This window comes from Somniosus microcephalus, chromosome 6 (genome assembly GCF_052327205.1).
Source record: "Somniosus microcephalus isolate GS21.2 chromosome 6, FLI_Smic_1.0, whole genome shotgun sequence".
Classification (NCBI taxonomy): domain Eukaryota; kingdom Metazoa; phylum Chordata; class Chondrichthyes; order Squaliformes; family Somniosidae; genus Somniosus; species Somniosus microcephalus.
In genome coordinates, this window is record NC_140992.1 from 194,678,503 (window position 1) to 194,699,327 (window position 20,825).

At 45.9% G+C, this 20,825-nt stretch overlaps 1 protein-coding gene across 1 annotated transcript in view; it reads right to left on the bottom strand.

The window, feature by feature from the left end:
• The window catches only part of prmt7 (protein arginine methyltransferase 7), an 85,501-nt gene that overhangs the window by 7,712 nt on the left and 56,964 nt on the right, over positions 1–20,825 (bottom strand). Inside the window, exon 15 of the mRNA XM_085991146.1 lies at positions 13,918–14,078. Within this exon, the coding sequence (XP_085847272.1) occupies positions 13,918–14,078 (161 nt within the window). The remainder of the gene's footprint in view (positions 1–13,917; positions 14,079–20,825) is intronic.

Below are 20,825 nucleotides of genomic sequence, written 5' to 3' on the forward strand. Positions count from 1 at the left end.
GCAATTTAACAACATTAAAAAAAAATCAATACACGAGAAATGTTATTAAGGGAATTTAAGATTCTAAAGGATGTGATAAATGGAAACTTAATAATACATCACAAACCACAGAACATTCTATGGGGGGGGGGGGGGTGGGGGGTGAACAGCCAGAGGTCGTGGTTCATGTTGGTACCAACGACATAGGTAGAAAGAGGGATGAGGTCCTGCGGGTAGATTTTAGGGAGCTAGGAGAGAGATTAAAAAGCAGGACCTCAAAGGTAGTAATCTCCGGATTACTCCCGGTGCCACACGAGTGAGTATAGAAATAGGAGGATAGAACAGATGAATGCGTGGTTGGAGAGACGGTGCAGGAGGGAGGGCTTCAGATTCCTGGGACATTGGGACCGGTTCTGGGGAAGGTGGGACCTGTACAGGCCGGACGGGTTGCACCTCAACAGAGCCGGTACCAATAATCTCGCAGGAAGATTTGCTAGTGCTGTTGGGGAGGGTTTAAACTAAGTTGGCAGGGAGATGGGCACCAGGATGTAGCATTAGAAAGGAGAAACAAGGTGCACAAAAGACAGACAGAGAGCACTAAAGCAAGAAATAGTAAGGTATTAGGTGGGGTCAGACTAAGAGAGAACACAGGATAGTCTAAGATAGGTTTACAGTGTATGTATGTGAACGCACGAAGCATAGTAAACAAGGTTGGTGAGCTACAGGCGGAAATAGCCACATGGGAATATGATGTCGTGGCAATAACAGAGACCTGGCTCAAAAAAGGGCAGGGCAGGATTGGGTATTAAATATTCCTGGATATAGTGTGTTCAGGAAAGATAGGAGGTGGTGTGGCAGTATTGGTTAAGGAGAATATTACAGTGCTGGAGAGAGAGGATGTCCTGGAGGGGTCAAGGACAGAATCTATTTGGTTAGAGTTAAGAAATAATAGAGGTGCCATTACACTACTAGGTGTATTCTATAGACTACCAACTAGTGGGAAAAATATGGAGGAGCAAATTTGCAGAGAAATTACTGAGAGATGCAAGAACTATAAAGTAGTGATAATGGGGGACTTCAACTATCCTAATATAGACTGGGATAGTAATAGCGTAAAGGGCAGAGAGGGGGAAGAATTTCTGAAGTGTGTTCAGGAGAACTCTCTTGATCAGTATGTTTCCGGCCCAACAAGGAAGGAGGCATTACTGGATCTGGTTCTGGGGAATGAGGTAGGTCAAGTGGAGCAAGTGTTAGTAGGTGAACATTTAGGGAACACTGACCATAGTATCATGAAGTTTAGATTAGCTATGGAAAAGGACAGGGAGCAATCTAGAGTAAAATACTTACTTGGAGGTAGGCAAATTTCAGTGGGATGAGAACGCATTTGGCCCGGGTAAATTAGCAGGCAAAACTGTAGTGGAACAATGGGCTGCCTTTAAAGAGGAAATAGTTCAGGTACAATCGAGGCACATTCCCACTAGGGAGAAAGGTAAGGCAACTAAAGTTAGAGCTCCCTGGATGACGAAAGAGATAGAGAGTGAGATGAAGCAGAAAAAGAGTGCGTATGACAGATATCAGGTCGAGAATACATCTGAGAATCAGGCTAAATATAGAAGGTTCAGAGGAGAAGTGAAAAACAAATAAGACGGGCAAAGAGAAGGTATGAGAATAGAATGGCAGCTAACATAAAAGGTAATCCAAAAGTCGTCTATAGGCATATAAATAGTAAACGGGTAGCAAGAGGAGGGGTGGGGCCGATTAGAGACCAAGAAGGAGACCTACGCATGGAGGCAGAGGGTGTGGCTGAGGTACTAAATGAGTACTTTGCATCTGTCTTCGCCAAGGAAGAAAATGCTGCCATAGACATAGTGAAGGAGGAGGTAGAGGAGATACTGGATGGGATAAGAATTGATAAAGACGAGGTACTAGAAAGGCTGGGTGTACTTAAAAGGAAATAAGTCACCAGGACCAGATGGGATGCATCCTAGGACGCTGAGGGAAGTGAAGGAAGAAATCGCGGAGGTACTGGCCATAATCTTCTAATTCTCCTTAGAAACGGGGGTGGTGCCAGAGGACTGGAGAATTGCAAATGTTATACTCTTGTTCAAAAAAGGGTGTAAAGATAAACCCGGCAACTATAGGCCAGTCAGTTTAACCTCGGTAGTGGGGAAGCTTTGATAAACAATAATCAGGGACAAAATTAACAGTCACTTGGTTAAGGAAAGCCAGCACAGATTTGTTAAGGGCAAATCATGTTTAACCAACTTGATCGAGTTTTTTGATGAGGTAACAGAGAGGGTTGATGAGGGCAATGCGGTTGACATGGTGTACATGGATTTCCAAAAGGTGTTCGACAAAGTGCCACATAACAGGCTTGCCAGCAAAGTTGAAGCCCATGGAATAAAAGGGACAATGGCAGCATGGGTATGAAATTGTCTAAGTGACAGGAAACCGAGAGTAGCGGTGAACGGTTGTTTTTCGGACTGGAGGAAGGTATGCAGTCGTGTTCCCCAGGGGTCAGTTCTAGGACCAGTGCTTTTCTTGATATATATTAATGATTTGGATGTGGGTGTACAGGGCACAATTTCAAAATTTGCAGATGACACAAAACTTGGAAGTATAGTGAACAGTGAGGAGGATAGTGACAGACTTCAAGAGGACATAGACAGGCTTGTGGAATGGGGCGGATACGTGGCAGATGAAATTTAATGCAGGAAAGTGCGAAGTGATACATTTGGGTAGAAAGAATGAAGAGAGAAAATATAAACTAAAGGGTACAACCCTAAAGGGGGTGCATGAACAGAGAGACCTAGGGGTATATGTACACAAATCGTTGAAGGTGGCAGGGCAGGTGGAGAAAGCAGTTAAAAAAGCTTCCTGAATAGAGGTCTAGAGTACAAAAGCATGGAAATTATGATGAACCTATATAAAACACTGGTTCAGCTTCAACTGGAGTATTGTGTCCAATTCTGGGCACCGCACTTTAGGAAGGATGTTAAGGCCTTAGAGAGGGTGCAGAAAAGATTTAAGAGAATAATTCCAGAGATGAGGGACTTCAGTTACGTGAATAGACTGGAGAAGCTCGGGTTGTTCTCCTTAGAGCAGAGAAGATTAAGAGAAGATTTGATAGAGGTGTTCAAAATCATGAGGGGTCTGGACAGAGTAGAAAGTAACTGTTCCCATTGGCAGAAGGGTTGAGAACCAGAGGACACAGATTTAAGGTGATTGGCAAAAGAACCAAAGGCGACGTAAGAAAAAACTTTTTTTTACACAGCGAGTGGTTAGGATCTGGAATGCACTGCCTGAAAGGGTGGTAGAGGCAGATTCAATCACGGCTTTCAAAAGGGAGTTAGATAAGTACCTGAAAGGAAAAAATTTGCAGGGCTATGGGGAAGGGTCAGTGGGGGGGGTGGGGGGGGGGAGGGGGGGGAAGTGTGGGACTAGCTGAGGTGCTCTTGCAGGGAGCTGGCACAGGCTCAACGGGCCAAATTGTGAAGGAATATACTATATAGCCTTTTTAGAAAAATACACTATCTTATGAAAGAATTCTGGCCTTGTTGAGATAAGACAGTGGTTGACCCTGAAGAGTACCTTATAAGGAACTCTACCTTATAAATTCTTTAAAACATGACAAACTGGGTTTGGAAATTTAGAAACCTAACTGTGAAATAGCTATGAAAGAATTCTGGCTATTGAAACAGGACAAGTTGTTGACCTTGAATAACTAACCTTATTGAAACAGAAGAATGGGATGGCTCTGAGTAGCTGACTTTTTGGGAACAACACAATGGTCAACCCTGGATATGTGATATAAACGAAACTTCGTAAAGATGGCATATAAGATAAGGAACATCTGCCCTCGTAAAGATGACATATAAAATAAGGGACATCTGCCTTTCACACCTGTTTATATGGTGAACCCAGAACACCTGAAAATGTGGCAGATTCTGGAATATTACAAGTTGATATGGCAGTAAAGAATTGCAGAGGTCAGCAGAAAGATGAATAGTGATAATTAACTTGCATTAGTAGAAACCTTAAAGGAAATACAACTGAAAAAGGGTATAAATATTGAAGTCTCAAATGGGATATCAGAGTCGCTTTAATCGGGCAAGGTGATTCTCGACTACAAAGGCGGCTCTGTGGTCTTCCACTCTTTGCACCTCAGGGAATCAAAGGTATTTTGATATTGATGGATATCCTGTATAGAAAATTTCAAGAACTATAATACAGTAGCGAAGTTAAGATTTAAAAGTAAGCTTCTCTGTTAAAAATAAATTGTATTTTTTCCCTTTTTAGAACTGTTAATGTTGCGATTAACTGATTCACCAACTGTAAATTGCATGTCGGTTCTTTTAATAAATCTCTATATATTTTTAGAATAGTCTCACATAAGTCTTCTGTATCAATAACTCGCGAACTCGATCTCTGTACACTCCTTGGTGAAGAGGTACATTTTTCTGAGGGGAGATCTCCGGACCCTCATAATATCCAGGACGTTACAGTCTGGCTAAACTTATTAAAAGCGCTATCTGGAGGACGGTAACATTCTCGGGTTACTCCTTTCGTTTAGGGAGAAATAGCCAGACTTTTAGACCCAGTTAAGTGTCTTTAGGATTCGGCTACCTCAAACTTTAGTTGAAAGTGAACATCTGAGAAATACACCTGATCCGGGATAGCCCCAAAGGGGCCAGGACAAGTAAATATCCTTTCAGAATGGCTTTCTTCCATGCTGTAACCATTCTATGATTCTATAAGGGTGGGGAGGGGTTTGACTGCAGCTCGGCAAAGGAAAGGTGAACAGAGAGTTTAGAAGTAACTACTTTACAGACAGTGGTGACTGTACAGAGCAAACTCACTGGTGAGCAGCAGAGACATACATGGTCGACAAATTCAAGGCCGAACTGAATGGATAAGTAAGAGAAATGACTGAGAAGTATGATGCAGTAGTATATGATGTTGATAGATAGAGGTAGCTCCCGGCGACAAATAGTGGGAGCGCACGCCCCACGATAGCACTCACTCTATATCCTGTGCCATGTGGGAAGTCCAGGATGCTTCTTGTGTCCTGGACAACCACATGTAGGAAGTGTCATCAGCTGAAGGATCTCGAGCTCCAGGTTTCAGAGCTCCAGTTCCATTATAAAAGATGTAATAGCAGAGCACTTGGAAAACAGTGACAGGATCGGACAAAGTCAACATGGATTTACAAAAGGTAAATCGTGCTTGACTAAGCTACTGGAATTTTTTGAGGATGTAACTGGTAAAATAGATAAGGGAGAACCAGTGGATGTGGTGCATTTGGACTTTCAGAAGGCTTTCGATAAGGTCCCGCATAAGAGATTAGCGTGTAAAGTTAAGGCACATGGGATTGGGGACAAGGTAGAGAACTGGTTGGCAGACAGAAAGCAAAGAGTTGGAATAAACGGGTCTTTTCCCGAGTGGCAGGCAGTGACTAGTGGGGTACCGCAGGGATCGGTCCTTGGACCCCAGCTATTCACAATATATATTAATGATCTAGACAAGGGAACTAGATGTAATATCTCCAAATTTGCAGACGACACAAAGCTGGGTGGGCATGTGTGCTGTGAGGAGGATGTCGTGAAACTCCAGGACGATTTGGACAGGTTGGGTGATTCGGCAGAAGTATGGCAGATGCAATATAACGTGGATAAATGTGAGGTTATCCACTTTGGTGGCAAAAACAGGAAGGCAGATTATTATCTGAATGGCAATAGATTGGGAGAAGGGGAAGTGCAACGAGACCTGGGTGTCCTTGTGCACCAGTCGCTGAAGGTAAGCATGCAGGTGCAGCAGGCGGTTAAGAAGGCAAATGGTATGTTGGCCATCATAGCGAGAGGGTTTGAGTACAGGAACAAGGATGTCTTGCTGCAGTTGTACAGGGCCTTGGTGAGACCACACCTTGAGTATTGTGTGCAGTTATGGGCGCCTTATCTGAGGAAGGATGTTCTTGCCATAGAAGGAATTCAGCGAAGATTCACCAGGCTGATACCTGGGATGGCAGGAATGACGTATGAGGAGAGATTGGGTCGATTGGGCTTATACTCGCTGGAGTTTAGAAGAATGAGAGGGGATCTCATTGAAACTTATAAAATTCTGACAGGACTGGACAGACTAGATGCAGGAAGGATGTTCCTGATGGTCGGGGAGTCCAGAACCAGGGGTCACAGTCTAAGGATAAGGGGTAAGCCATTTGGGACAGAAATGAGGAGGAATTTCTTCACCCAGAGAGTGGTGAACCTGTGGAATTCTCTACCACAGAAGGCAGTAGAGGCCAATTCATTAAATATATTCAAAAAGGAGTTGGATATATTTCTTAAGGCTAAAGGGATCAAGGGATATGGGGAGAAAGGAGGGACCGGGTACTGAATTTGGATGATCAGCCATGATCGCATTGAATGGCGGAGCAGGCTCGAGGGGCCGAATGGCCTACTCCTGCTCCTATCTTCTATGTTTCTATGTTTCTGGCGTCATTGCAGTGCATCCGCAAGGCTGAGAGCTAAATGGATAGCACGTTTCAGGAAGTGGTCACCCTGCAGCTTAAGAGTTTGCAGGCAGAGAGGGAATGGGTGACCGTCAGACAGACAAGGACCACCAGGCAGGTAGTGCAGGAGTCCCCTGAGTGCATCTCGCTCTCTAACCAGTATACTGTGAGGGTGATGGTTCCTCTGGAGAGTATAGCCAGAGCCAAGGCCACGGCACCATGGGTGCCTCAGCTGTACAGGGGCGGGGGGAGAAGGAAGGTCAGTGTTGTATCCGTATGTTAATGAAGACCCGGAAGCAGGAGTTGATTCAACAAGTGTTTACTGAACAAAGTCTGGAGGTGAACTCAACTATACAAGACGCTATACAGGCTTATATACCCGAGTGGTCACTACCGGTACTACAGTACCCAGGGGCTTAAAAAAAACATAGTTCCTCTTAAAGGTACATACACCACAATTCCTCCCCTTTTAGATAAATAGTACATAATATTTTAAGTAATCATTAATTAACATTTTTACAAGAACAATAATCTACACATTTGCTGAAGTTAATTAATTACAAATTCAGTCTCTCTGGAGGCTTCCTGACTCGGTCCGGATAACGCCTCGGTGGTGTAGTAGGTTTCGGTGGTGTAGTCGGTTCTTTTGGCAAGGTCGATTCGGCTTGAATGCCAGTGTCGGGTTCATCTAGTTCCAGTATCACCGGATCGGGGGTAGATACTATGGGTATCTCTGCTTCATCATTAGGCGTATAGAGTTGTGGTGTAGGTTGTCCCTTTTCGGATGACTCTATGATCTGGTCAGCATGGCGTCTTATTATGCTTTCTCCAATGTCCACGGTATACATCAGTGGTCCTAGTCGTGTGCAAATAGTTCCAGGCTGCCATTTCTCGGTACGGTAGTCCCGGGCCAAAACTTGTTGACCTATCTGGAAGGTTCTAGTTGGCCTTTCATTCATGCCTTGAAATTGCTGGTTCTCTACGTCCCTTCTGATGTTTGGCTTGATCAAATCCAGCCAGCATCTTAGTCTTCTATTGAAAAACATCATGGCGGGGGTTTGGTTTGTAACCACATGTGTTGCATTCCTGTATGCAAACAAGAAGTTATCTACCTTATGTTGTAGATTTATGTCTTCATTACCCATGGCCTTTATGGCCTTCTTGAAGGTCTGGACAAACCTTTCAGCTAATCCATTGGTGGCGGGATGGTATGGGGCGGACGTGTAGTGCTTAACCCCGTTGTTTTTTTTAAGAACTTCCTGAATTCTTCGGGTACAAATTGCGGTCCATTTTCAAAACAGATCTGTTCAGGCAGCCCATTCCTGGCGAATATGGTCCTTAATACTGTGATGGTTTTTTCCGTGGTGGTGGAGGACATCTTTATTACCTCCGGCCACTTGGAGTGTGCATCAACCGCGATTAAGAACATTGAGTCCATAAATGGACCAGCAAAGTCGATATGTACCCTTTGCCAGGGAGATGAGGGCCACTCCCATGGATGTAGAGGGGCTTGTGGTGGGGCGTTTTGGACCTTCTGGCATCCTAGACAGCTCTTGGTCATTTCTTCGATGTCTCCATCGATACCTGGCCACCACACAAACGCTCTGGCTAAGTTCTTCATTTTCACTCCACCCAGATGCCCCTCGTGAAGCTCCTTTAGCACTTTATCCTGGAGTTTGGGTGGAATCACCACTCTGGATCCACACATCAAGGTTCCTCAGCACACTGACAGCTGTTCTCTTCGTTGCGAGAATGCTGGCAACAGTGGTTCGCCATGTGCTGGCCATCCCTTCACCATTAAATCGTAGACTCATGAGAGAGTCGGGTCATTTCTCGTTTCCTTTTCAATGGTAGAATTTGTCACTGGTAGACATTCAACTATGGTCGAGTGGAACATCTCCACTGGGTCCACTGTAGGTGCCTCTTCTACCGTTGGCAACGGTAGGCGCGATAAACCGTCAGCATTCCCATGCTGTTTTGTTCCTTTGTATTCTATGTCATATTGGTGTGCCCCTAGGAAAAGGGACCACCTCTGTAGCCTTTGCGCTGTCATAATGGGAACGCCCTTTTTAGGGTTGAATATGGAGACGAGGGGTTGATGGTCAGTCAACAAGGTAAACTTTTGTCCGTGTAGGTAATGGTTGAATTTCTTCACCCCCCACACCAGGCTGAGTGCCTCCCTGTCGATCTGGGCATAGTTACGCTCAGCTGAGTTCAATGAGCATGACGCAAAAGCTATCGGCCGCTCCGAGCCATCAGGGAATTTATGCGATAATACCGCTCCCACGCCATAAGGGGATGCATCGCACGCCAGCCTGATTGGCAGTGATGGGTTGTAATGAGCCAACACTTCCTTGGACGTGATCAAGCCTTTGCATTTATGGAAGGCACGTTTACAGTCTTCGCTCCATTTCCAAATTACTCCCGTTTGTAGCAGTGCGTTAAGAGGGTGCAGAACCGTTGACAAGTTCGGTAAAAATTTATGATAGTAATTTATTAATCCCAGGAACGACCTTAATTGTGAGACATTTTCAGGCGCTGGGGCTTTTACGACCGCTTCAATTTTTTCAGGTGATTTATGCAACCCTTCTTCGTTAATGACATGGCCACAATATGATATTTGTTTCTGGAAAAATTCGCACTTGGGGCGATTTGCTTGTAGGCCCCATTCTCTCAGCCTCATGAACACCTGCTCCAAATTGGCAAGGTGCTCGTTGTCATTTTCTCCTGTTCCAAGGATGTCGTCTCGGTAGCATTGAGTCCCCGGAATCCCTTGCAGTACTTGCTCCATAGCTCTTTGCCAGATAGCTGGAGCTGATGCTACTTCGAAAACTAGCCGATTGTACTGGTACAGGCCTTTGTGTGTGTTTATCGTGAGATATTTTTTTAGAGGTCTCCTCAACCTCCATCTGCAGATATGCCTGTGCCAAGTCAATTTTGGTGAAACGTTTCCCTCCGGATAGTGAGGCGAAAATATCTTCTATCCTCGGAAGAGGATACTGTACCGTATGAAGAACTGGGTTTACAGTCACCTTGAAGTCCCCACAGATGCGAATTTTTCTCTGTTCTTCAGATTTATCATTATTCAACGTTTTCTTCATGACCGGGACGATGGGTGTTGCCCACTCGCTCCAATCTACCTTGGATAACACGCCTGCTTTCTCCAAATTCTCCAGCTCTGCCTCGACTGCTGGACGAATTGCGTATGGCACCGGCCTTGCCTTAAAAAACTTGGGAATTGCCGCATCTTCCACTTTTATTGAGGCGGTGGCGCCTTTCAGGGTTCCTAGTTCCTGTTGAAACACTTCTTTGGCGTTAGCCAAGATTTCTTTTAATCGTCCAGGGATGACGTCATCATCATTTTTTTTCTTACTGGTCACCGTCAGTGCCTGAATGGAGTGCCAGTCCAAACGTATCTTTCTGATCCATTCACGTCCCAACAATGGTGGACCACCATCTTGCAGAACGTATAAATACAACTTCTGTATTTCCTTGCCGTTGTATACAACAGGCACCCTTATTTTCCCTCTGGGGTATACTTTCTGCCCCGTATATGTCTTCAAGATAATGGATGTGTCTTTCAAAGGTATATGCGGAAATAGCCGTTCGTAATCCCGTCGACTTATGACGGTCAGAGCTGATCCTGTATCTAGCTCCATTTTAACTGGGGACCCCGCTATTGTGAGGGTAACCCAAATGGTCTGGTAATCTTCTTTGGCAATTACATTATGTAATTTGAGACAGCTTAGTCTCTTGTTTTCAGAGTCGCTATCGCTCTTCTGGTCTTCGGAGCTACTGTCCGTCATCATTTGTACCTTCCTGTACTTTTCCTTATTGACCTTTTTACTATCAGCGGATTTTTTTCCAGATCGGCATACACGTGCAATGTGTCCCATCTTTCCGCATTGCCTGCATGCTTTGTCCTTGAACCAGCAGTCCCTCTGGTCATGGGTGGATCTGCCGCAGCGATAACATCTCTCGAAACCCCGTGTCATTTCATGGGTGCCGAAGTCCTGTGGCTTTTGCTGTATCTCTGCAGCTCCTCTTGCTGCTGCTTCGTATAATACAGCCACACTGAAAGCCTTGTCCAGTGTCAAATCTTTCTCAGAAAGTAGTCTTTTCTGTGTTCCTTCGCTTAGGAGACCACAGACGAATTTGTCTCGTAGAGAATCTGCCAGTCCTGCCCCGAATTGGCAGTGCTTAGATAGCTTTCGTAATTTGGTGAGGTAATCAGCGTTACTTTCATTCTTGTGCTGATTCCTCCTGAAGAATTTGAATCGTTCCGCTATCAGCAGCGGTGTTGGGTTTAAGTGCTCCTGTAGGGTATCAACAATCTCCTTAAAATTCTTGTCCATCGGTTTGGCTGGAGTGATCAAGTTTCGTAACAGCCCGTATGTCCTTGCGCCCATCAGATTTAGAAGTACCGATGCCTTTTTATCATCCGCTACTTCATTCGCCTTGCAATATACCTCCACTCTTTCCACATATGTGGTCCAATCCTCTATATCACTATCGAAAGCAGTAATATTGCCAGTCTTAGGCATCCTGAAAATCAAAAATGGCGCCTCCCGCGTTTTCCCTTCTTCCCTGCCGAGTCAAGATGGCGCCTCCCGCGCTTTCCCGCCGCTGCCAACGCTGTTCTCCGTGGTTTTTATTCACATATATATTTTTAAACAGTTTCTCCGTCACTTGGAGAATCGTTCCTGTCGGACTCTCTGGGACTTTCCCCTCCCTTTGCTTGGTCCGAACGCCGACCTGCTTTGTAGCGCCGGCCGTGTCCTGAGTGCTCCACCCTCTGTCTCTGTTTGCTTCTGCCTTACGACTCGCTGCCCGGCCCCGCTGCAGAGCTACCCGATCGAGCCCCAGCCCGTCGCCCAGGAAGGATCAGTGCACTACCTGCCACCAGCCCGTTTAGCTGGTGAAACCACAGTTTAGGAATCGATCTCCTTGAGGTGCTGCCGAATTGCAGGTAAGTTCGTTTCTAACTCGTCGCCACTGTTGTATCCATATGTTAATGAAGACCCGGAAGCAGGAGTTGATTCAACAAGTGTTTACTGAACAAAGTCTGGAGGTGAACTAAACTATACAAGACGCTATACAGGCTTATATACCCGAGTGGTCACTACCGGTACTACAGTACCCAGGGGCTTCAAAAAAACATAGTTCCTCTTAAAGGTACATACACCACAGTCAGGAAAGCAATAGTGATAGGGTATTAAATAGTTAGGGGAATAGACAGGCATTTCTCCAGCCACAGATATGACTCCAGGGTGATATACTGCCTTCCTGGTGTCAGGGTAAAGATCGTCACTAAGCGGCTGCAGGACACTCTGAGGGAGGGAGGGTGATCAGCCAGTGGTCGTGGTCCATTTCGGTACCAATGACATAGCTGGAAAGAAGGATGAGGTCCTGTAGGCAGATTTTAGGGAGCTAGGAAAGAGCTAAATAAACTGGACCTCAAAGGTAGTAATCTCCAGATTACTCCTGGTGCCATTCGCTAGGGAGTACAGAGTTAGGAGGATAGAGCAGATGAATGCATGGCTGGAGAGATGGTGCAGGAAGGAGTGCTTTAGATTCCGGAGGCATTGGGACTGGTTCTGGGGGAGGTGGGACCTGTACAAGCCAGACGGGTTGCACCTCAACAGGGCCGGGACCAATATCCTCACGGCTGCGGAGGGGGGGGGTTTCTAGTGCTGTTTAAACTAGCTTGGCAGGGAGATGGGAACCTGAGCGTAGATTCAGAAGGGAGAGAAGCAAAGCTGGAAATGAAAGGCAGAAAATTAGTAAGGGATGAGATAGATAGATTTTTGGACTCTAGGGGAATCAAGGGATATGGAGAACAGGCGGGAAAGTGGAGTTGAGGTCGATGATCAGTCATGATCTTATTGAATGGTGGAGCAGGCTCAAGGGGCCGTATGGCCTACTCCTGCTCTTACTTCTTATGTTCTTATGTCCCTTGCTTTTTGTTGTATATATCAATAATTTAGACTTCAATGTAGGGGGCATGATTAAGAAGTTTGCAGAGGATACAAAAATTGGCCGTGTGGTTGATGGTGAGGAAGAAAGCTGTAGACTGCAAGAAGATATCAATGGACTGGTCAGGTGGGCAGAAAAGTGGTAAATAGAATTCAATCCGGAGAAGTGTGAGTTAATGCATTTGGGGAGGGCTAACAAGGCTAGGGAATACACAATAAATGGTAGGACACTGAGAAGTGTAGACGAACAGAGGGACCTTGGAGTGCATGTCCACAGATCCCTGAGGTAGCAGGACAAGTAGATAAGCTGGTTAAGAAGGTATACGGGATACTTTCCTTTATTAGCCAAGGCATAGAATGTAAGAGCAGGGAGGTTATGCTTGAACTGTATAAAACACTAGTTAGGCCACAGCTAGAATACTGCATACAGTTCTGGTCACCTCATTACAGGAAATATATGATTGCACTAGAGAGAATACAGAGGAGATTTACGAGGTGTTGCCAGGACTAGAGAATTTTAGCTATGAGGAAAGATTGGCTAAGCTGGGGATGTTTTCTTTGGATCAAAGGAGGTGGAGGGGTGACTTAACTGAGGTGTATAAAATTATGAGGGCCTAGATAGAGTGGATAGGAAGGACCTATTTCCCTTAGCAGAGAGGTCAATACCAGGATGCACAGATTTAAAGTAATTGATAGAAGGATTAGAGGGGAGTTGAGGAGAAATGTTTTCATCCAGCGGGTGGTGGGGGTCTGGAACTCACTGCCTGAAAGGGTGGTAGAGGCAGAAACCCTCATCACATTTAAAAAGTTCTTGGATATGCACTTGAAGTGCAGTAACCTACAAGGCTACGGACCAAGTGCTGGGAAGTGGGATTAGGCTGGATAGCTCTTTTTCGGCTGGCACGGACACAGCGGGCCGAATAGCCTCCTTCTATGCCGTAAATTTCTATAATTCGATGAGAGAGTGCGCTCTCCCTATGATAAAGAGCACCGTATGAAATTTGTTGAACTTTTGAGACTGGCTAGATATACCTCAATGTTCTTTCCAGCTCATTGTGCATTTATAGAATCCCAGTAAGTTGTAGCTCAGTGTTCAATAAGCAACCAGTTACCTCAGCACCCAGTAAAACAGTCACCCAAACCAACAGCACAGTTACTAACAGCCAGGACAGGATAAAGGTCACCATAAACTATGCTTTAGGTAATGATTTGTGACTTTCTTTCCTAGATTTATCAGCAGTCTCAGTGATCGGACCCGTGGCTTCTTTTTAGACACAATTCATGTAAACAGAGTTTAGTCACTACACACCTAGCCTGATACAATAATTCAGGGTTCATAAGTGAACGGAAGGTTTCAATTATGCCTGTCTCTCACATCCCTCAAGCGCCTGCTAAATATCTATTCAGCTCTTTCCTGTTTAATATCAGGTGCAGGGAGGCACTTGCCCTTCTCCGTACCTCAACAGCTGCATTGATCCTGTGCAGTAGACTGGCTGCTCTGGTACCTCCTGGCGAAAATCGAAGGTGAGGACCTGGCATGGGTCACTGAGTGCCCTGCAAGGGTACTCCCACAGTGGGTGGGGCTCAGCCTCTTGACACTCCCGGAAATTCAAGGAATTCTGGAAAAAGATTAAACAAGAGATATGAGAGGAGTATGGAGATATAGAGAGACACAGAGACAGAGAAAAAAAATGAATGAATTATAAACAGCTAGTCATGTTACAACATTCAAAAACTTAGATAATGCTGTGACTGAACCTGTCCAACACCCCATGGAGCCAAACACACACACTGTTGGTAGGAGTCAGCTGTGTCTCAGTTGGTAGTACTCTTGCCTCTGAGTCAGAAGGTTGTGGGTTCCCCACTCCAGAGACTTGAACACAAAATCTTGGCTGACACTCCAGAACAATGCAGTACTGAGGGAGTGCTGCAGTGATAAGACATTAAATCTGCTCTTTCAGGTGGATGCAAAAGATCCCAAGGCACTATTCGAAGAAGAGATGGGGAGTTCTCCCCAATGTTCGGGCCAATATTTATCCCTCAACCAACATCACTAAAATAGATTATCTGGTCGTTATCACATTGCTGTTTGTGGGACTGTTCCTGTGCGCAAAATGGCTGCATTACAACAGTGGCTACACTTCAAAAGTACTTCACTAGCTGTAAAGTGCTTTGGGATCGGCATCGGGTGGAGGCGGAGCAGTGCGGCAGAGCGACTACAAGAGGCCCCAGAGGCTCAGGTAGGCCTCAATGCGGCATCGGCAGCAGGTGGAGGCGGAGCAGCGCGACTACAAGAGGCCCCAAGAGGTTCAGGTAGGCCTCAGTGCGGCATCGGCAGCGGGTGGAGGCGGAGCAGCGCGGCAGAGCGACTACAAGAGGCCCCAGAGGCTCAGGTAGGCCTCAGTGCGGCATCGGCAGTAGGTGGAGGCGGAGCAGCGCGACTACAAGAGGCCCCAGAGGCTCAGGTAGGCCTCAGTGCGGCATCGGCAGTGGGTGGAGGCGGAGCAGCGCGGCAGAGCGACTACAAGAGGACCCAGAGGCTCAGGTAGGCCTCAGTGCGGCATCGGCAGTGGGTGGAGGCGGAGCAGCGCGGCAGAGCGACTACAAGAGGCCCCAGAGGCTCAGGTAGGCCTCAGTGCGGCATCAGCAGCGGGTGGAGGCGGAGCAGCACGGCAGAGCGACTACAAGAGGCCCCAGAGGCTCAGGTAGGCCTCAGTGCAGCATCGGCAGCGGTTGGAGGCGGAGCAGCGCGGCAGAGCGACTACAAGAGGCCCCAGAGGCTCAGGTAGGCCTCAGTGCAGCATCGGCAGCGGCGGGAGGCGGAGCAGCGCGACTACAAGAGGCCCCAGAGGCTCAGGTAGGCCTCAGTGCGGCATCGGCAGCGGCGGGAGGCGGAGCAGCGCGGCAGAGCGACTACAAGAGGCCCCAGAGGCTCAGGTAGGCCTCAGTGCGGCATCGGCAGCGGGTGGAGGCGGAGCAGCGTGACTACAAGAGGCCCCAGAGGCTCAGGTAGGCCTCAGTGCGGCATCGGCAGCGGTTGGAGGCGGAGCAGCGCGACTACAAGAGGCCCCAGAGGCTCAGGTAGGCATGCCAATCTCCAATCTCAGGCAAGGAGAGAGGTGAAAAGTATTCAAGGTGTGACGTCACCACAAAACAGGTAGGTGATTGGTTGGAGTATTTCTCTCATTTTAAAACTTTAAGTCTGTGGTTTATAGTTTTTAAGGTTGCTGTGGTGTACCAAGTCCTTTCTGGTGTAGAGTGACTGTTGGTAAACCATTTAACTGGTGTAACTAGAGGGATTGATTTAATTTAAATCCAATTAATTAAAGGGGATACTAGCAGCTAAAATCGGGCAGAGGGTGTCCATAACTAACAATAAAAAATTTAATTAATTACATAGAATGGAGCAGGTGATGTGTTGCTGTTGCAAGATGTGGGCGTCGGTGAACCCCATTGAGGCTCACGGTGATTACGTCTGTGACAAGTGTCTGCTGCTACAGAAACTCCAGCTCCGTGTTGATGAGCTGGAGTCTGAGCTTCAGACACTGCGACACATCAGGGAGGGGGAGAAGTACCTGGACTCTGTGTATCAGGAGGTGGTCACACCTATGAAGTTAAGTAATTCAGATGTAGCCCATGGTCAGGGACAGGACGGTGTGAGTACGAGTGAGGCAGGTACGGGGATCCAGGAGGTAGAGCTGGAGGAGCCGCAGCCCTTGCTCTTGACCAACAGGTTCGAGGTTCTTACTCCCTGTGGGGACAGGAGCAGGGACTGCAGGGAGGATGAGCAACCTGGCCACAGCACCGTGGAACTGGGGGCCATTCTAGAGGGGGGAGTAAATAGAAACGTTGTAGTGGTAGGGGATAGTATTATTAGGGGGATAGATAGAGTTCTCTGTAGCCGAGAGCGAGAGTCCCGAAGGCTGTGTTGCCTACCCGGTGCCAGGGTTAAGGACATCTCCTCTGGGCTGGAAAGAAACTTGCAGTGGGAGGGGGTGGATCCAGTTGTCGTGGTCCATGTTGGTACAAACGACGTAGATAGGACTAGGAAGCCGGTTCTGTTAAAGGAGTATGAGCAGCTAGGGGTCAAATTAAAAAACAGAACCTCAAGAGTAATAATCTCTGGATTATTACCTGAGCCACGAGCAAATTTGGCTAGGACAAATAAAATTAGAGAGTTAAATGCGTGGCTCAAAGACTGGTGTGGGAGAAATGGGTTTTGCTTCCTGGGACACTGGCACCAGTACTGGGGCAGGAGGGAGCTGTTCCGTTGTGACGGGCTTCACTTGGCCAGTGCTGGGACTAGAGTCCTGGCGGATCATATAACTAGGGCTGTAGAGAGGGCTTTAAACTAACTAGTGGGGGGGAGGTTCCTAGAGAGCAAATAATAAAAATGACAACAGAGAAGGTCATAGACTTAGGTAGCAGTGGGGAAATTAAAAACCAGAGCGTGTCAGGAAGGGGCAGAAGGTATGGAGTAAAAGGTAAAGTAATAAAAAGGGCAAAAGCAGGAACTAAGTGTCACAAAACATATTTGAAAGTTCTCTATCTGAATGCACATAGCATTCGTAACAAAATAGACGAGTTAATGGCACAAATAACTACATATGGGTATGATCTTGTGGCCATTACAGAAACATGGCTGCAGGGTGACAATGCCTGGGAATTAAACATACCAGGTTATTTAACGATCAGGAAGGACAGGCAGGAAGGAAGGGGAGGTGGGGTGGCTATGTTAATAAAGGAAGGAATCACTGTAATACAGAGAAATGATATTGGGTCAAAAGATCAGGATAATGAAACAGTTTGGGTGGAGGTAAGGAATAATAAGGGGAAAAAAACACTAGTGGGCGTAGTCTATAGACCTCCGAACAGTTGCAACTCTGTTGGACGGAGTATCAATCAGGAAATAGTTGAGGCTTGTAATAAGGGAGCATCTATAATTATGGGGGATTTTAACTATTATATTAATTGGACAAATCAAATTGGGCAGGGCTGCCTTGAAGATGAGTTCATTGAGTGTATTAGGGATGGGTTTCTTGAGCAGTATGTAACTGAACCGACCAGGGGGCAAGCAACCTTAGATCTGGTCCTGTGTAACGAGACAGGATTAATTAAAAATGTCCTAGTAAAGGATCCCCTTGGAATGAGTGACCATAACATGGTTGAATTCCATATTTAATTAGAGGGTGAGAAGGTTAGATCTCAAACAAGCATGCTAAGCTTGAATAAAGGAGACTATGAAGGTATGAGAGCGGAATTGAGTAGAGTGGATTGGGAAAATAGATTAACGGGTAAGACGATACATGATCAGTGGTGTACATTTAAGGAGTTATTTTACAACTTCCAAAAAAAATATATTCCACTGAGAAAAGGGTGTAAAAGAAAAGACAGCCATCCGTGGCTAAGTAAAGAAATTAAGGATAGTATTCGACTAAAAACAAGGGCATATAAGGTAGCCAAATCTAGTGGGAGGATAGAGGATTGGGAAAACTTTAAAAGACAGCAAAAAATAACAAAAAGATTGATTAAGAAAGGGAGGATAGATTATGAAAGTAAATTAGCAAAAAATATAAAAACAGATAGTAAGAGTTTTTATAGTTATATAAAAAGAAAAAGGGTGGCTAAAGTAAATGTTGGTCCCTTAGAGGATGAGACCGGGAAATTAATGGTGGGAAATATGGAGATGGCAAAAACACTGAATGAATATTTTGTATCAGTCTTTACAGTAGAAGACACTAAGAATATCCCAACACTGGACAAACAGGGGGCTATAGGGGGGGAGGAGCTAAACACGATCAAAATCACTAAGGAAGTGGTACTCGGTAAAATAATGGGACTCAAGGTGGATAAATCACCTGGACCTGATGGCTTACATCCTAGGGTCTTGAGGGAAGTGGCGGTAGGGATTGTGGATGCATTGGTAATAATTTTCCAAAACTCCCTGGACTCAGCAAAGGTCCCGGCAGACTGGAAAACTGCTAATGTAACGCCCTTATTTAAAAAGGGCAGTAGACAGAAGGCTGGAAACTATAGACTGGTTAGCCTAACATCTGTGGTAGGTAAAATTTTGGAGTCCATTATTAAGGGGACAGTAACAGGACATTTGGATAATCATAATTTAATAGGACAAAGTCAGCATGGTTTTATGAAGGGGAAGTCATATTTGACAAATTTGCTGGAGTTCTTTGAAGAAGTAACATATAAGGTGGATAAAGGGGAACCAGTGGACATAGTGTATTTAGACTTCCAAAAGGCATTTGACAAGGTGCCACACAAAAGATTATTGCTTAAGATAAAAAATCACGGGATTGGGGGTAATATTCTGGCATGGATAGAGGATTGGCTATCGAACAGAAGGCAGAGAGTTGGGATAAATGGTTCATTCTCGGACTGGCAATCAGTAACTAGTGGTGTTCCACAGGGGTCAGTGCTGGGTCCCCAACTCTTTACAATCTATATTAACGATTTGGAGGAGGGGACTGAGTGTAACGTATCAAAGTTTGCAGATGATACTAAGATGGGAGGGAAAGTAGTGAGTGAGGAGGACATAAAAAACCTGCAAGGGGACATAGACAGGCTAAGTAAGTGGGCAGAGATTTGGCAGATGGAATACAATAATGGAAAGTGTGAGGTTATGCACTTTGGCAGGAAAAATCGTAGAGCAAGTTATTATCTTAATGGCAAGAAACTGGAAAGTACTGAAGTACAAAGGGATCTGGGGGTCCTGGTGCACGAAACTCAAAAGGTTAGTATGCAGGTGCCGCAAGTGATTAAGAAGGCCAATGGAATGTTGGCTTTCATTGCTAGGGGGATAGAATATAAAAATAGGAAGGTATTGCTTCAGTTGTACAAGGTATTGGTGAGACCGCACCTGGAATACTGCACACAGTTTTGGTGTCCATACTTAAGAAAAGACATACTTGCTCTCGAGTCAGTACAAAGAAGGTTCACTCGGTTAATCCCGGGGATGAGGGGATGGACATATGAGGAGAGGTTGAGTAGATTGGGACTCTACTCATTGGAGTTCAGAAGAATGAGAGGTGATCTTATTGAAATATATAAGATTGTGAAGGGGTTGGATCAGGTGGATGCGGGGAGGATGTTCCCGATGATGGGTGAAACTAGAACTAGGGGGCATAGTCTTAGAATAAGGGGCTGCTCTTTCAAAACTGAGATGAGGAGGAACTACTTCACTCAGAGGGTGGTAGGTCCATGGAATATGCTGCCCCAAAAAGCTGTAGAAGCTACATCATTACATAAATTTAAAACAGAAATAGACAGTTTCCTAGAAGTAAAGGGAATAAAGGGTTATGGGGAGCGGGCAGGAATTTGGACATGAGTCTAGGTTCGGATCGGTCATGGCCCTGTGGGTAGCGGAGCGGGCCCAGGGGCCGTGTAGCCTGATCCTGCTCCTATTTCGTGTGTCTAATTCTGTTAGATTCAGGAGATGGTTCTGTGATAGTGGATTGGCGGTTAGGATCAGATCAGCCATAATCTTATTGAATGGCGGAGCAGGCTCGAGGGGCCGATTGGGCTACTCCTGCTCCTATTTCTTATGTTCTTATGTCCTGAAGTCATAGAAGACAGAATTTAAATGCAAGCCTTTCAAGACTTTCTTTAAAATGGAGGCATGAAATGAATTTATAAAATGTCAGGAGATCAATTCCTTAGCACCCTGTATTATTGAGTGCAAGATTAGCGTGCAAAATTAAGGCACATGGGATTGGGGGCAAGGTATTGACTTGGATAGAGAACTGGTTGGCGGATAGAAAGCAGAGAGTTGGAATAAACGGGTCATTTTCCGAGTGGCAGGCAGTAAGTAGTGGGGTACCGCAAGGATCGGTCCTAGGACCCCAGCTGTTCACAATATACATTAATGATCTGGACGAGGGAATTGGATGTAGTATCTCCAAATTTGCAGACGACACAAAGCTGGGTGGGAGGGTATGCTGTGAGGAGGATGTTGTGAAACTCCAGTACGATTTGGACAGGTTGGGTGATTGGGCAGAAACATGGCAAATGCACTATAATGTGGATAGATGCGAGGTTATCCACTTTGGTGGCAAAAACAGGAAGGCAGATTGTTATTTGAATGGCAATAGATTGGGAGAAGGGGAAGTGCAAAGAGACCTGGGTATTCTTGTGCACCAGTCGCTGAAGGTAAGCATGCAGGTGTAGCAAGCGGTTAAGAAGGCAAATGGTATGTTGGCCTTCGTAGCAAGAGGGTTCGAGTACAGGAACAAGGATGTCTTGCTGCAGTTGTACAGGGCCTTGGTGCGACCGCACCTCGAGTATTGTGTGCAGTTTTGGTCGCCTTATCTGAGGAAGGACGTTCTTGCCATGGAAGGAATGCAGCGAAGATT